The sequence below is a fragment of the Atractosteus spatula genome, chromosome 1 (assembly GCF_055471065.1).
Source record: "Atractosteus spatula isolate fAtrSpa1 chromosome 1, fAtrSpa1.hap1, whole genome shotgun sequence".
NCBI classification, from domain to species: domain Eukaryota; kingdom Metazoa; phylum Chordata; class Actinopteri; order Semionotiformes; family Lepisosteidae; genus Atractosteus; species Atractosteus spatula.
The window spans coordinates 12,014,709-12,030,517 of record NC_142706.1 but is presented as its reverse complement, the minus strand read 5'-3'; the positions used below and the strand labels follow the sequence as shown (position 1 = coordinate 12,030,517).

The following is a 15,809-nucleotide window of genomic DNA, read 5'->3' as shown; positions in this document are numbered from 1 at the left end:
TAATAATAATAGAGCAGTTTGCTTCGTTCTTTCAAATCACTCGAAAAAAAGGTTTTTATAATGAATGGCCTGCTTCTTATGGTGACTGTGAAGTGAATATGCAGGTAAGTGAGAGCTGAAAGAAAAGTTTATATGTTAAAACAGAGTATAGACTGACCAACCAAGTTAAGTACATTTCAGGTGAAGGCTGTGTAAAACAGTTTCTGCTGGGAAACCTACATGCAGATGAGACAGTGAAAAAATCATTTTTATATCTTGCAGTTTCACTTTTGATTTGTTCAGAAATACCCATTAATCTGCACTTGTCCCCATAAGCCCATGTCAGATGAAAACATGCTGAAGATACAGGAGCCCCCACTGTCCCAAAAGTATGACGATGTCTTCAATGTTTCAGAGAACAGCAGAACATAGTGTAGCGTAATGGAGGAGGAATAACGGAGCTTGTGCAGGGCTTTGTTTCTGCCCACATAAGAGTTAAAATAACTTCTAACTTTAAAAAAAAAATAGATAACATGAAACTAAGGGGGTGTTACATTTACATTTTAAAACAAAACAATTGCTGGTTAACCAGATGGTCAGTCTGATGCAATTTTTAAAGTACAGCCAATGAAGTAATAAATGCAAAGAATAACTACCTACCTGTCAGCTAGAACAACAACACTCTGGTGCCCAGGGTCATTTCTAACATTCAGTTTGAGATTGCTGGTTTCTCAGGTTTCAGGTTATATTAAAGTTAGTCATATATTACATCTTAGATTTCAACACTTACAGAACATTTATTTCTAAGCTTTTCATTGTAGCTTTGTGCTTGTTCTGCTGGTCATATATTGTATAACACAGTCGTTAAATTATCTACAAAAAGTGTTATTTTTGCTGTGACCGGTGTGTGATTGATCCTGTGATTGAAGTAGACCTTGACTCATCATCAAGAGAATGTTTCTTTTCAGCTAGCGAATTGACATAGATTCAGGAGCAGACCTCTGTCTATCTCTAATGATTTATATTTCCAGTCAAAAATAATCCACTGTGTTATAGTTGTGTGTCAGTGTTGCTACACATTAGCGCAGCTGGATAGAGATTCTTTGATCACTCATTTGACTCTCCAAATTTCTTTGGAGTGGCGAAAATGTGCTCCCAGCTGGGCTTAATACTTTCATGGTTGTCATTTGCAAACTTTCTTAGTTTTTAAATTATTGAAAGAACTGATAGGCGTTTGAGGTGTTCAGTGCCAGTAGTCTGTCAGGATCAGCTGTGAAACACAAACCGGAGAACACAAGTGGAAATTCTGAGAGCAGGAGCTACTTCTTTACGTCGAGGCTTGTAGGAGTCTGGAACAATATTCTATCTTATTACTAGAAATGGCTAAATGATCAATTAGCCTGGATCAATTTGCTGTAAATAAATTGGGCCAAATTTATAACCCTTCCTATAGCCTTATTAATCTAAAAAAACCCTGAAACAAAAAAACAATACCTAGAATAGCAGGTCAGTTGTCAAGTCAGGTAAGTCTCCAGCAGTGTCAATAGCTGCAACACACTACAGAACTAGTTCCATTATATTGTCACTGATGTCTGTGGAGATATTGGGCCACTCAAAGCAGGTGATAACTTACTTTTGGTAGTTTTTTCCACCTAACTGCCTAAAAAAGCATTAGGTTGTCTGAATGACACCGCAGCTAGGTCTGATTTTGTTCCTATATGCATCCTTGTTCTGACATCTTTGAGAATTTGCAAAGCAAATGACAGGTACTTTTGTAACTAGTAACAGAATAGTTTCTTCTAACAGAAAAACTATTGTAACTAGTTCTTCTGATTCACACATCATATCAATGCCACGAAAACGCTGAAAGAAAGAAGAAACCCAAGTCTTTCTTAACTGAACTGACTGCAAATGACTAAATCAGACACAACACTTTTGCACAATTTTAGAACAGCAAAAACAATACAATAGCAATTAATGGTTTCTATTTTAAGGCAAATATTTTTTTTCTGATCAGTCTCTCTGAAGGCCTCATCAGAGCAAGAGTGATGCAGTAGTGCCTGGCAGCCTTACATCCTAGTATCTTTTTTGTTTTTTCTTTTACTTTTTGGGTCTTTTTTGATTCTTTTTTTTGCAATACTTACGAACACTGTATACATTTTTGTATGTGCTATAGCATCCTTCACAACAGTTTGCCACAGAGTACCTTACAGATTTGTATGGCAGTGAACAGCATTCCAACAGTTTGCTGTATAACTACATTCCCAAGTTTAAACTTTTCATTACATTTTATTTTATTGGGGATTAAACCTAAAATTTGAAAAGACAGGCCCAAGAGAGCTTTATACTGTACTTCAGTGTGTTTTATCCTAGTCTCAGAAAATTATTTTATTAATACTTAAGACATTATTTCGGAAAAATAAAATATTTAAGGCAATCACAGGACAGCATTATATTCCATAAAATTAGGAAAAGTGTTTCATAATTAAAAAGTACCCAGTTGTACAGTACAGTATATAAACAGTTAAATAAAACATTGCCTTTTAACATTTTTTCTATTACTTGATTTGGGAAGATTCTTAACACTGTCCTGTGATCTAGTCAAATAACTAAACTTAACTTCATTTTGCTCAGTTCACATGCTTTATTTAGCAGAAAATAACCCTGATTTCACTTAACATCCTAATCCCTTTAATTCCGGTTTATACATTTCAAAGATGAGACGTAACATATCCTTTTTGAGAAGATGCAATGATACCTTCTAAAGGGGTTATAAATCATTATACAAATGCGTTTCTGTTAATAAAATGTCTCCATCATTATTCCTTTCACCAGTGATTCATAACATACAGTTGTGAGAAAAAGTTTGTGAACTCCTAGGAATTATCTGGATTTCTGCATGAATGGCTCCTAAAATGTGATCTGATCTTCATCTAAGTCCTAATAATAAATAGTCTTATTTAACAAACAACACACAACATTTTACATTACCATATCTTTATTAAACAAATGGTTTAAACAATCAAGGTCATTGATGGAAAAAGTATTTGAACCTCTAGGATAATCATATCTTGGAGTCAGGTATTCCAATGAGTCGTGTTCCAATCAGTTCAGGTGTGGGTTCGACCCGCCCTGACGTATAAAAAAATCACACCATTTTGGTTACCTGCTCTTCACAACAGAATTCTGCTGAAGTGCAATATGGCCCAATCAAAAGATATTTCAGAGGATGTGATGCAGGTGTCCTCTTACACCTGAAGAAGGCTCCACGGCCGAAACTCTTTCTTCTCTTTTCAGCGTAGAATAAACCTATTACTTGTTCCTTTGCAGCCTACGCATGCTGACGCAGCTACCCACCTGAACTAATCAGAGTAATTATTGTTAAGGTGGGTACAGTAGATAGTAATATGAGAGCCCTTCGATTTGAAAAGCGAGTTTTAAAACTGGCTTAATGTGCCATCTTTGATGAAGGTCTTCTGACTGTACGAGGCACCAGGGATGTCACAGTTTGGCTACCTCCATTTGCTGTGGCCGGTGTGATGTTTTTGTTACATATAGTTAAATGCATAAATGCAGTTTAGTCTGTATCAATTATGTATATTCTTTCAAGGTCATGCTTTGCATATCCTGTTTTACTGTCCCCGTGAAAGAAGAACTGCTCATGATTAATTCACAGAGCAGAAACAAATTCAGCGCAAATTACAGCACAGTGTTCAGCAGCTGCTTTGTTGCCAGGGAGAATAACATGAGTATTGACATTCCTTAGGTCAGACATCTGATAGTTGCTTTGTTTTTTTTCTTTCAAAGTAATACTAAAAGCTTTTTGTGTACCAACAGTACTCAAGTGACAATTTTTGACATCCCTGATATGTTCAGCTAATAATATTGCAGTTTCCTCAAATACAGATAGCTGGATATATGTCTTATGACGATGAGACACAAATAATATAATATATAAATTACACTCCAAGTTAATTGAGCACTAGTTCAAGTTTTCTACTACTTTTTGTAGCTTTTTTTTTCATGTTTGGTTATTATAACTTAAGCAACAGAAACCAAAACAACTGTGTGAAACTAAATGTCAAGTTACAAAAGTAGAGTACAAAAATGACCAAACGAGGTAGGTAACGTTAGAGTGACAGGGTCCTAAATGTTGATTCTGAAACTTCTGTGCTGGCATATTGGCCTCTGGGAAACAGTGGTGGTGCAAGATAAACTGGGAGACAACTTTCTGCATTACCAGCATTTCCAGGTACAGTATGTATTAAGTTATGTGTGGCTTTCTATTATTAACTTTCACGTTTTTTCTAATTATATGCTATCAAATATGTGCCTACCATGCCCTCTATTGTTATTGATAGGCAAAACAAAAGCAGGAATAGATTCACAGGACACCACTCTACAGAATGTCCGCAACTCTTCTCTGAATTTCTGACCAGGTAGATTGTCTGAAAGTTCCTGCGTATTAGCTACAATGCCAGCATGTATCTGTGTCACCTTAAATTATTTGGAGTCATGGAAACTTGTTACAAAAAAATCTGTGAGGAATTAGTTTTGTTTTCTCAGATTTTGAAACTGCACATTTTTTCCATACATTTGTCCCATCTTTTAAGTCAAGACTCTTCCCTCATTTATTTTGAAGTGGTCTCCACACCGTCAGATCATTCCTGTTGTTTATATTTACTGTGTGGCATTATTTCTGCTCATATTAGATCACTCGGAAAGGCCCAATGTGCTTGATAATAGCCGAAGGCACATGAAACACTCCTAGTTATCCAAACCATTAAACTTTTATTTGTTCTACTGATAAAAATTCCATCAACAGAAATATGTTTTAAGTAGGAGAATGCCCTTTGATTCCCAATTTACATTTTTTAAAGGCCTGTCGTTACGTACGTATAAATTACTGTAACTCTAGTTGTGTCAGGAGGGTACACTTGAAAACGATACAACTTTACATTTAACGAAGTTATAGAGTTCATGTACTTCCTTCAGTATAATAGTGGTTGCAATTGTTTTCAGAAAATTCTGATATTTAACATTTAACCTAAATGCAAATTTAAGTTAATCATAATCATACATCACAAATCATACAAACAAGGCCAATTCACTGAATAGCAAATCCATACAGTAGGAGTTTCAGCTACATTTATGCCGTAATATAAATCTAAATTAGAACAAATTGTATTTACACATGGCGGCACAGTGATAAGCATTGTTGCCTCACAGCACTGGGGCCCCCAAGTTCAATTCCTGGGGTGCAATCGGTGTGGAGTTTATGTTTTCCCAGTGGTTTCCTCCCACAAGCCAAAGATATACTGATAGGTTAATTGGCTTCTGGGAAAACTGGCCCCGGCGTGAGTTTGTGTGTGTCTGTCTGGCTGCCCCGAGATGGACTTGCGTCCCATCCAGGGAGTATCCTGCCTTGTGCCCATGGCCTGCTGGGACAGGCTCTGGCTTCCCCGTGACCCTGAATCAGAGTGAGCGTATACAGTGCTGAGAACTGTGCTGCCCTATCCGAAAACGCACAGGCTCAAAACAGAAAAGAAAGAAACACCAGGCGATGGCGCCGCCACACAGGTTTTTAGCAGAAAAACTAGGCCCCCTGTCCCGGGCTTAGCCGGGGCCGTGGTGTAGTGGGCTGAAGGGAGCTGGGAGAGACGGTGCCTTGGTGCGAGACTGGCTGCTCGGCGACAGCTGTGCTGGAGCTGTGAGGGCACCAGCGGTACCGGCCCCGGGCCCCTCAGGGGGGTGTAGAGGCAGGAAGTCCCGGAGGAGTCGGGGGGAGGCGTGCTCCCTGTCGATCCGCACGCGCCTGTCCTCCCGGTGCACCACTCGAATGTGCTTCTTCAGGTTGCTGGGGTGACGGCAACGCTTCCCGCAGACCTGAGGAGGAAGGACGGAATTCACCATTCGACGGAATTTCCCCAGCCGTCAGTAAAGAAAAACCGTCGCCAAAAGCCCACGCCAAATAGTTGGGCTGGCTAATGAGATCAGAGAACGGGGCTGAGCGACTCCCGTCTTCTCCACGTGCCCAGAGCAGACAGCTGTCCTTCAGCTCCTGCACAGCCAGCAAACTGGCTTGGAGGTTTCTAGATGGCCTCTGTGATCGTGGCACTAGCAAGTACTGTAAACTGCTCCTTTTTTAGTTTTTTGGTGCCGTTATTCAGTGAACTCAGGGGTCCCCAATCCTAGTTCTGAAGCGTCAGGGTGTCTATAGGTTCTCAGTCCAACTGGGGGTTTTAAGTTCAATCTGTTCATTATTGGCTTTATTACTATTAATGACCATTTTTAACAGCCCCTCCCAACTCTTCAGAAACTCTTTAAAGAAACCAGCAGAACCCTCAGACACATCAGCCCTGATGCAAGGATGCAAAACTTAAATAAAAAGGATTAGGTGTTACCTGCACAATTAGCACAGTTTTATTAGCAATGTTTGTAGCGATTTATATTCCTGTACACTGTAGCCCTCTGGGACTACAGCTGGGGACCACTAATTATAGAAGTTCACACCGACTTGCTCACCGCGCATTAGTCAGAATTGTGTACTGAAGGCTAGGGCAGAGCTACTGTACAATCTGGAGCTTTGTGTCACTCACTGAGCACTGGTAGGGCAGGTCGCCAGTGTGAGTCCAGGTGTGCCTCTTCAGCTCCGACAGGCGAGGGAAACTCTGCGTGCAGAACCCGCACTGGAACCTCTTCAGCCCACTGTGGGGCCCAGGACAGAAGGCCAGCGAGAAACAGGTGGGCGCATTAGGGTTCTCCACATACATACAGTACAGTCAGTCCCCGGGGTTTTTCAGATGGGTCTGGACTTAAAACTGAAGCAGCACAGTCGGCAGTGAGGAACACAATTCCTGAGCTGTCAGGTTTCTCATCTGGTTAGACTCTTCTGGCTAGGTGTCTGGCTATGAACTGAAAGATAACTAGGCTACCCAGACACCGAGTTTCTACCAAGCAACTGAAACAAGGTATTTCTTCACTCAATAACATAAGGATAATAGAAAAGTGACACAAAACATGTACTTGTGTCTCTTCATGTCCTACAGTAGTATTACAAATTATATCTCCTTTATTCTGATTTGCTATGCTGTTGACCAGTATGTGCTCAACATTCTTGGGGTCAGAATTAAAGACTCTCGGCTCTAAGGCTACCGACAGATTTTATGAAAGACCGGCTCCAACCTACAGGAGGTTCATGAAAATGGGGGAAAAAAAAGCAATCACACATGAGGAAGCTAAGGGCAGAGAAACAACTGGCAAAGTGGAGTCAAAAAGGACAGAGAGTGAAAGGGTGAGGTAACCACAAGACAGAGGCTGAATGAGGAAAAACAAGGCCGGATAGGGAGCACAGAGCCTCCCACCTGCAGAAGAGCTTGTGGCTCTTGTAGTGCTGGACGGCCTGGCCACAGAACTCGCACAGCTGTACCAGGGCTGGCTTGCCTCTCCAGGCCTCCTCATGCTTGGCTCTGATGTGCTGCGTCAGGTCATCTGCAGCCGCGGGAACAGCAGTCTGTCAGACAGCAGCACCCACCCCCCTTGTGCATCCTGGTGATATTCATCTGGTAAGTGACCCAGCTGGAGGCTCTAGGTGTGCCTGACTGAACCACATGATGTTCCCATGTGCATCATGCTACTTGACCAGATCCAACTGCAAGTCACTTTGGATGCAAATATAACATCCACAGGGTATCCACAGCATTGAGACGCATGCACGTAGCACTCTTAAGAAACACCCATTTCCAGGTGATGCCCTGCTACATCTGTACTTTAGGGGGTCCTGTACATCAGGACCTCTTCCCATTGACCTAATATCATCATGATATGACACCAAGTGTGAATCAGAATTTCTTGCAGCTCTGTAGAACACATGAGCTGCCTTCGAGCCCCTATTGGCACAACCTCCCTTGATTCCACGTCTTTCCTAGTGCTCAGCTCCACTCTGGAGCTCATTCTGACTCCTTTCACTACCAAATAAAACAAATTCCTAAACCTGCATACATCTCTTTAACAATAGTTAAAAAGTTTTAGACTAACAACCAGAAGGCAGCATGGTGGCGAGGTAGCCATGCTTCCACAGAGCTTGTGTCCTAGGTTGAATTCCAGACCAGGGTAACTTCCTCCCATCTCCCAAAGACATAGAGGTTAGGTTACCTGGCATCTCTGAATTGCCCCAGTGTGCCTGAGTGTGTGTGCTCTGTGATGGACTGGCATCCCATCCAGGGTGTAGTCCCAGCCCGAGTCCTCAGTATCTGGGACAGGCTCTGGGCTTCCATGACCCGTGCCTGGAATTAGCGTCTTTCCAACAACGAACGGCTTAATGATCTCCAGCCAGTCGCATAAAACACAGTAAGACACATTCCCACTTCATCTTTCTCCTCATCATTATTTTCAATTCATGGGTACCGGACAAAGGAGCTAAACACACAAGTCAATGCCCTAGCTAAGGGAAAATGTATTCATAAGCTTGATTTGATGCTGTTTCTCGAGCCTTTATGCAATCATCAGTATTATAGGTTTTCCATGTTACCTTACAGCAGACATCTTGACAACATCAGCGACTTCACTATAAACACCAGCTGACACATCCGAACAGAGGTGTGCCGGCCGACTTACTCTTGACCTTGTAGGCCTTGTCGCAGAGACGGCAGTGATGCGGACGGGCGTCGGAGTGGTAGGCCACGTGGTCTCTCAGCTTCTCCAGGGAGCCCAGCTGCTTCCCGCACTGGTCGCACTGGTACAGCTTCCCCCCGCGAGGCCACCCCCTGCGCTGGGCCACCTGGCCGCTGGGGTGGGACGAGACAACAGTGAGACGGCTCCGCCAGCCCACGATTCCGTGGCCCCCCCCGTCGCCGACATCGTCTCTGCGTCGGGCGTTCCGGTTATCGGGAAATACAGCGTTTTCGGGAACAGAAGCCGTCCCTCAGGGAAGCACGGCCAGCCGCACAGTGCCACGGCACGAGCGGGCCTTCCATCCCTCGATTTACGAACGCAATCCGGGTCCTTGAAAACCGCTCGCGAGGTGAAAAGCCGGAAAATGAAATTCCCACAACTGTGCACGTAAAACCTTATGATTCATTCGTTTCCGAGGTCTAAAAAACTGCCCAATATTACGGAAAAAAGGACTAACAGAGCACCAATTCATCAAAGAAAGAACAACATTGCTTGTTTGTGAAAATTGCCCTATTTACCCCAGCCCAGTAGTTAAAAAGGTAAATAAAAAAGGTCAAACTGGTAAAAATGATCCGAACACAGACGCACTGAGGTACTGGGATGAGAGAGGTCGTAGGGGAAGATCAAGCTGCGAGGATAACATCTTCCAATCAGCATCCGAAGGACACAACCTTGTTGTAGTGAAAAATCTCTCTGTGAAAAATAGGTCAGAAAATACGTTTCCTTACGGTGAAACCCGAGTTCGTAAATCGAGGGATGGGCCTAGTTAACGTTGTGATAAAATGTATCTCTCAATGCGTATAGAAATGAAACTTTTCAGCATCATTAGAATCTTCCTAGCAAAGAGCAAAACACTTTCCAGCATCATTAGAATCTTTCTAGCTTTGTTAGCAAAGAAAAAAACACTTTACAGCATTATTAAAATATGTTTGATAGCAAAATATGGAGGCCATGTTTCTATTTATATACGTTTGCGATGAGACACTCCTCCACGTGCACAGAGACAGCAGGAGTGCAATAGAAAAGCTTTCAGCATCAGCACTGGGCAGTGGAATGGCAGCAATGAAGAACGCTTAAGCCGCTAGCCACAAGACAGGAAGAACAGTAACACCTTGCATTTAAATCCTCACTTTTCATCTTGGAGGATCCTAAATTTACATACAGAAAGAAACCCATGGTATCCACTGCTGGAGAGCAGCTCCTGTTCGGCACACAGCAGCCTCATGGCACAGCAGAATAGGTAGAGAAGTGACAAAGTGGTTCATTGATCTTTAAAGCTCAAGTAGTCAGGACCTCGGTTTAGCATCGTATCCAGCAGACAACATCTCTAACAGCCTGATGTCCCCAGTTACTGTACTGGGCTGTTGGTTTGGTTAGCCCAGAACAGCACCACCTACTGGTGCACCAACACCACATACATCAGCTACCGGGTTTTCCTTAGACATCTTCCTCCCCAGTACTGACCAGGCCCAACCTTACTTATTATCTGAGGTCTGACAAGAACAGCCCACAAGTACAGTACTGTAGGTAGTGCTGCTGTAGCACACTACAGCACTCCTCCCTCTCATCTGTAAAATCTTTCTAGGAATACACTTAGGTTTTACATGGTCCCATGATATGTGACCAAGTTCAGGCTACAGTTAGATTTAACACATGACTGCAAAAAGACTCCAGAATGAGTCCAACCCATGAGACACTTCAACACCTGACACCTAGCCTGCACACGGCTGAACTGCTGGAATTAGACAGTAACCCTTAGGGGACTGAACTACAGCAGTGTTTCAACATTTGCCAGGGTTCATTGCAGAGAACTATCGTGAATGGGCAAATTCACATATAACCAAGTCCATCGCTATTCTGTCACATAATGTAGTACAATATATAGTGTGGTTAAAAGACGTAAGTAAAGACATACTGTAAGTAACTCTTCCTTACAGTATATGGCAATTAAAGTATTAATGCATCAGTTTTAAGTTAAATGTCGATCAACTAAAAAAAAACAACAATAATCACAAACCTACAGTAATCGTTCAGCCTGTCCTCTCTCTATCCCACCGTAATGAAAATGGGCGATACAAGTGTCAGCGAGCCTATAGTCTCCAGTCTGTCATTCCCCACGCTGCTGACACAGAACCTGGAGTGTTTGTTACATGATACAAAAACAAGACACTGATGGGTTGTGGGAGCTTGGGTAGGTGGCAGGGAGAAGCTCACTTACTAGAAACAGTAGATCCTTCTCACCATCGTATTCTGTTGTGCTGCTGATTTGGATGCTGCAGTTAACAACCTTCAGCTCTGTTTCATCCTGCTTTGCTCTTCTTCCATACAAGACCCCAGCAGCCAGACCGAATCGCGAATTGTGAATGTTAAATTCACAGATGTCTAGACTCTACTGTATTTAATTGTGCATTACCTCCACCCACCAGCAGGTGTCTCCCTTACATCTAAAAGTGAAGTGATGCCTATGATCTCTTCAGGAAAAAGCCAGATTCCTGAGAAAGAATACCAGCTCCTGCCAATTCTGATATTCAAGAAACACAGAAAACCTCAACCTTTCACCAGTCCTGTCTGAACTTCAGTAGACAGGTCCTACAGTTGATCTCTTCATCGCCTAAAGCATAGGAAAGTGGCAATCTTCAACAGTAACAATAATTCTGTGAAGAAGATGCACACAGGCTCAGGACACATGGCTGTACCAATCTAGTCTTGGAGGTAGGGAAGAGTTTTGAGGAGTTTCAATAACCCCAGTTTTTGAATGCAATATACACTCAAGAAACTGTAGGACATCCAAACAAATTGAATCTCCCATTTGATGTGACAGGCTGGGGGAACACACCATCTGGTGCAACAACATCGTATAGATGGTTCTTACTCGCTGTGCTTTTCCATTGTTCCCCACTGGCTGTGTTTCACACTCCTTACATTAATGGTTTACAATACCTCTCTGTGCTTCTGTTCATTTCATGTAGCTTATATTGGAGGTACATCACAGTACAGCATAAGGGACATTCTTCTCTTAGCATGTCCAGGGCTGGGTGTCAGACAGACCTACCTGTCCTCCTGCTCCTCCTGCCCCGAGGACAGAGCAGACCTTCCCTCTTTCCCATATTCCATGCCTTGGAGCTTCAGTGAAGGGCACTGTGTGTCTGCCAGCGTCTTCTTTGAAAGCAGGTCTGTGCCATCAGCGTTATGGTCCGTTTCAGTGCTTTGGTTCGGCTCCTTCTGCTTTGGGCCTCCAGAATGTAATGGCTGCTTCAGGGCAGCTCCAGTCTTTGCCTCTGGAGTTCTCCTTCTGTCTTGCTCGCAGACAGCTCCCTGCGAGTCAGTGCGCTTGCCGGATTCGGCACTCGGACGAAGCTGACCATCCTGAGCTGAAGGAAGAACGGTTTCACTGAGGAGGCATCCTGGGTGTGGGGGCAGAGGCAGGCTTACCCTCAGTAGCTCGGCTGTGGCGTAAAAGTCCTGGAGACCACTGCTTGGCATCGCGGCAGTGTAGACGAACTCCAGGAGCCCGGCGAAACTCTGGGGGCTGACACTCTTCAGCTCCACGGTGTCACCCCCCGCGCTCAGGATGCTGCGGAAGAGGTCGCTGCAGGCGGAGAGGACGTTCCGGTGTGCGGGGAAAAGGGTGCCGCCCTCCACTACCACCGTGACGTCGCAGAACAATCCCATCACCCTCTGCTCCTGCAGCCTGTGGAGGAGCTCCTGGCTGTGACTCAGGGGCCTGACCGGCTCTGCTCCTTCTGCCATTCTGAGGGAAAACAAAAGTTTCATAAGAATATAAGGACATAGAAAACATTTTCAGCTTTTGGAGCTCAGATAGCTGCTGATATCTAACCAATCTCTGTCTCAGCCAGCCATTTCTTTAGATGAAAGTCAGATTCAGCAACAAGGCTGTGTATCTCGTACCAAATACCACAAGGCTGTGTGTAGAGAAGTGCCTTGTTACAGTCCTCAACACGCTTGTTTATAATCTGTCCTGACATCCTTGTGTAATGTCTAGACCTGAAGTAGTCAATTTACTTCATAAACTCCTGAATGAAATCTCTTCTCAGTCCTCTGTCCTAAAAACTGTTATTGCACAAATTGACTATAATTGAAAAGGCTTATATGCAACACCTAAGTGGCATCATTGTAGTTATCTTACAAAGTAGGATCATTTATGAACATTTAATTCAACCACTTTGAGTTGTCCATTCAGAAACGTATTTTGAGATCTCAGAATCTCTACTTTACTGTCCACGTACTGCGGAAATTTTCCTTTAGCCTCACTTAGACGACAATAAAACAGTGTACAGTGTATACAAAGTTCACAAAACATTCAGTGGATTTTATACAAAAGCATAAGATTCAAGAGTGAGCATGTATACAGTATATACGCTGTCAATGTGACTTACTGTATATTTCAGAGTAACGGCTCTCGGAATGAATGACTTATGTCAACTTGACACCTTTGGTGTTCATATGAGCAGAAATTAAACCCAAACATGACGATTTTCAAAAAAAATAACAAAACCTTGATAAACAGGAGAGTTTACTCCCTGACTCTTCCGAACTAAGTAAAATGTATTCCTTTCAATTGTTTACGAGGTATTTCTAAAAAAAATACTGTAAGTCACTGCAACATCACTTCGATCTATATTGTTAACCGCGCACAGTGCTGGTTGCGACACAGACCAGAGGCTCTCTTCTAAAAAGAAACACACCCGATTTTAACAAAACGCTTTTTTGGTGGGGGGAGTGGTGACTTTTTTTAATTAACAGTATTGCTCCGCCAACTCTAAACTATCAAGACAGTTTAGCAGGTGACTTTTGTTTGTTACAGCCGTGTTTGTAAGCAGTCTGTATCGTCTGATCCCTGGTTATTTTTCTGCCTCGTAATTGCGGCTGTTACAAAATAATTTGGGTTTAAGTGGTAAACGACATTGCTATCCAATACCTGTAGGCATTAAGGCACGGGCAGCCCTATTACAAAAAAAGAATGACTTACTTTCGAAGATTCTGGTACACCTAGAGCCGAATACAGATGCAGTCTGGAAACAGTTTTAAGGGGAGTTTCCCAAACTCTTCAGACAGCCATTGTTATTCTAACTTTGGAAGTCTTAGCATAAGAAGGGGAAAGAACGGTTGTGCGAGCTAAGCAAAAAAATTATAACAAAACCTATGCTTTCGGCTCACAGCAAGATGAACATACTTCAGTATCCGGCGCGTCCAACACTCTTCATCCCTTCGCAGTCTAGCAGAGATCTACAACAACAGGAGCACCGTGTTGACGAAACACTGCTCTTGCAGTGTTTCTCTTGTCGTCAATGCTGCCATCTGGTGAAAATTGTTCAGAATTGCCTTTCCTTGTCGCTCAGCCATTCGTATTGAAAAAAAAGGTCTTCTAATGTTGAGATGCACTGGTTAAAATATTTAGGAATTCCATGAAATTCCTTTTTCATAATCTTTATTTGATGTTTTTTTTCCTATAACATACTGCATACACTGTATTTTAAGCTATTTTTTCTATCACACATGCCTCCTGTACTTCATACTGTTATATTTGCCTACCAATAATGCTGTATGAAGAAGAAACACTGCTTAAACCTATATAACAATATTTTATCAATATATTTCTTATTCAAGTAAGAATGAATTGCAAATATTTTCAAAAGCCAGACCTTTTTTAATCAGCGCTACTGAATTTATGGCTCTTCAAATCCACTCCACTGCACAATCTTGCTATGACCAGCTCCTTAATTACTTAATTGATTAATAGTGTCATCACAACAACTAAGAAGCCTGCTGTTTCCAAGCTGAGTAGTCATTTTTGAAATGGTGTCCTAGGTGGGAAATATGGTACACTTTTCATGGTCCTTTCAGATCACAACAGACCTGTAAATATATCATAAATTCATGAGGGCAAATGTCCATGGCAGCTAAAATATTCTGTTGTTTGTAAACAGCCTACTGAGTTAGAAACAACATGCACAATAATGTACTGAGTTCTTCTGATGTCCAAAAAGATTGTCGAAGTATTGTACTACATGGAGGATCTGGTATACAGGATCTTTGTTTTGCAGTAACTGTGTCAGTTGTGTTTAACCTGTTTGAGGATTATAGCCAGTCAGATCTTCTGGCACTGAAAACGAATTTTGCTTTTGTATATTAATTTCTTTGCACTTGAAAGACTGAAAAAATATAAATTTTCATTGTATTTATTTTCAGATGATCTTAAAAATCCATAAAGAATCCCCATTTTTATTTACCTACTAGAACGGTACTTCTGGCCTGTTTCATATTATTCTTCAGCATTTCATTCAAAGAGCTGAATGGGGAACAAACTGGGACAAGCTGGTTCAGAGCCAGACAGACAGCAGCTGTAGATAAGAGACAAAAACTCCCGACAGGCAAGCGCGGCATATGTTAGTACAGGGTATTGCACAACTGCTGGTGAGTATGAGACAAGCTTAACTCAGCTAGTGCATCAGCGATTCTGTTACAAGACCCTCCCTTCACATCACAGTGAGTATTTGTCACAATGTCCACTGCAACTCAAATTTGCTGAAGATTGGTAATCCCATAACGAAAATTGAACAGTTCTCAGTATTGAAGAGATTTGCTCTCAATGTTTCTTTACACAGTACACATCACTACTGTTTTAGAGTAGCGTATTTAATGTTACAGAGTGGTTAGATAAATCAAAACAGCAGCATCAGCCTAGCTTGTAGACAGATTTTACTGGTGCATATCATGTTTTTGTAGGCTGTAGACATTTCAGAAGCTTGTACATTCTCTTCAGTGCTGTGGTTAACGTTCATATCCATAGGGATATAAATAAGCATACTGTATATCAGTGTGAAATCTGTATGGCACCATAGTTTGACAAGCTATTTTATTTTAATTCATGAACTCTTCGTTGAGGGCAGCAAGTGTCATGCTTCACAGCTCCAGGGCTCCTGGATTTGAGTCAGACCTCTGTCTGTGTGGAGTTTGCATGCTTCCACAAATGTTTTTGGCTCTCTGGTTTCCTTCCACCTCTCAAAGACCTGCTGGCTGTGTTTAATGGGCTCTTTTCATCCTGTGCTCTCAGCCCTGCCTTGCAGCCTGTGCTTCTGAGACCAGATCTGGAGTGCTGTGGGCCTCACAAGGACAAGCAGCTTACTGAAGATAGA

At 42.4% G+C, this 15,809-nt stretch overlaps 1 protein-coding gene across 1 annotated transcript; it reads right to left on the bottom strand.

Moving 5' to 3' along the window:
- Nucleotides 1-4,756: 4,756 nt before the first annotated feature.
- Nucleotides 4,757-13,963, bottom strand: LOC148840625 (zinc finger and BTB domain-containing protein 8A-like). Its single transcript, XM_088915400.1, has 6 exons — nucleotides 13,847-13,963; nucleotides 11,705-12,403; nucleotides 8,596-8,765; nucleotides 7,344-7,470; nucleotides 6,579-6,687; nucleotides 4,757-5,865 (listed from the first exon to the last, which is right to left on the bottom strand). The coding sequence occupies exons 2-6, from the start codon at nucleotides 12,400-12,402 to the stop codon at nucleotides 5,596-5,598; spliced, it is 1,374 nt and encodes a 457-aa protein (XP_088771526.1). The 5' UTR covers nucleotide 12,403; nucleotides 13,847-13,963; the 3' UTR covers nucleotides 4,757-5,595.
- Between the last annotated feature and the right edge of the window lie 1,846 nt (nucleotides 13,964-15,809).

Bases quoted from the DNA above. Each gene is read 5' to 3' on its own strand.
- LOC148840625 (XM_088915400.1), bottom strand. From the start codon at position 12,402: ATGGCAGAAGGAGCAGAGCCGGTCAGGCCCCTGAGTCACAGCCAGGAG. The intron at 8,766-11,704 runs GTAGGTCTGTCT...GTCCCACCCCAG, and splicing joins CAGGAGGAGCAGGAGGACAG to CGGCCAGGTGGCCCAGCGCA. The intron at 7,471-8,595 runs GTAAGTCGGCCG...CCGCGGCTGCAG, and splicing joins CAAGGCCTACAAGGTCAAGA to ATGACCTGACGCAGCACATC.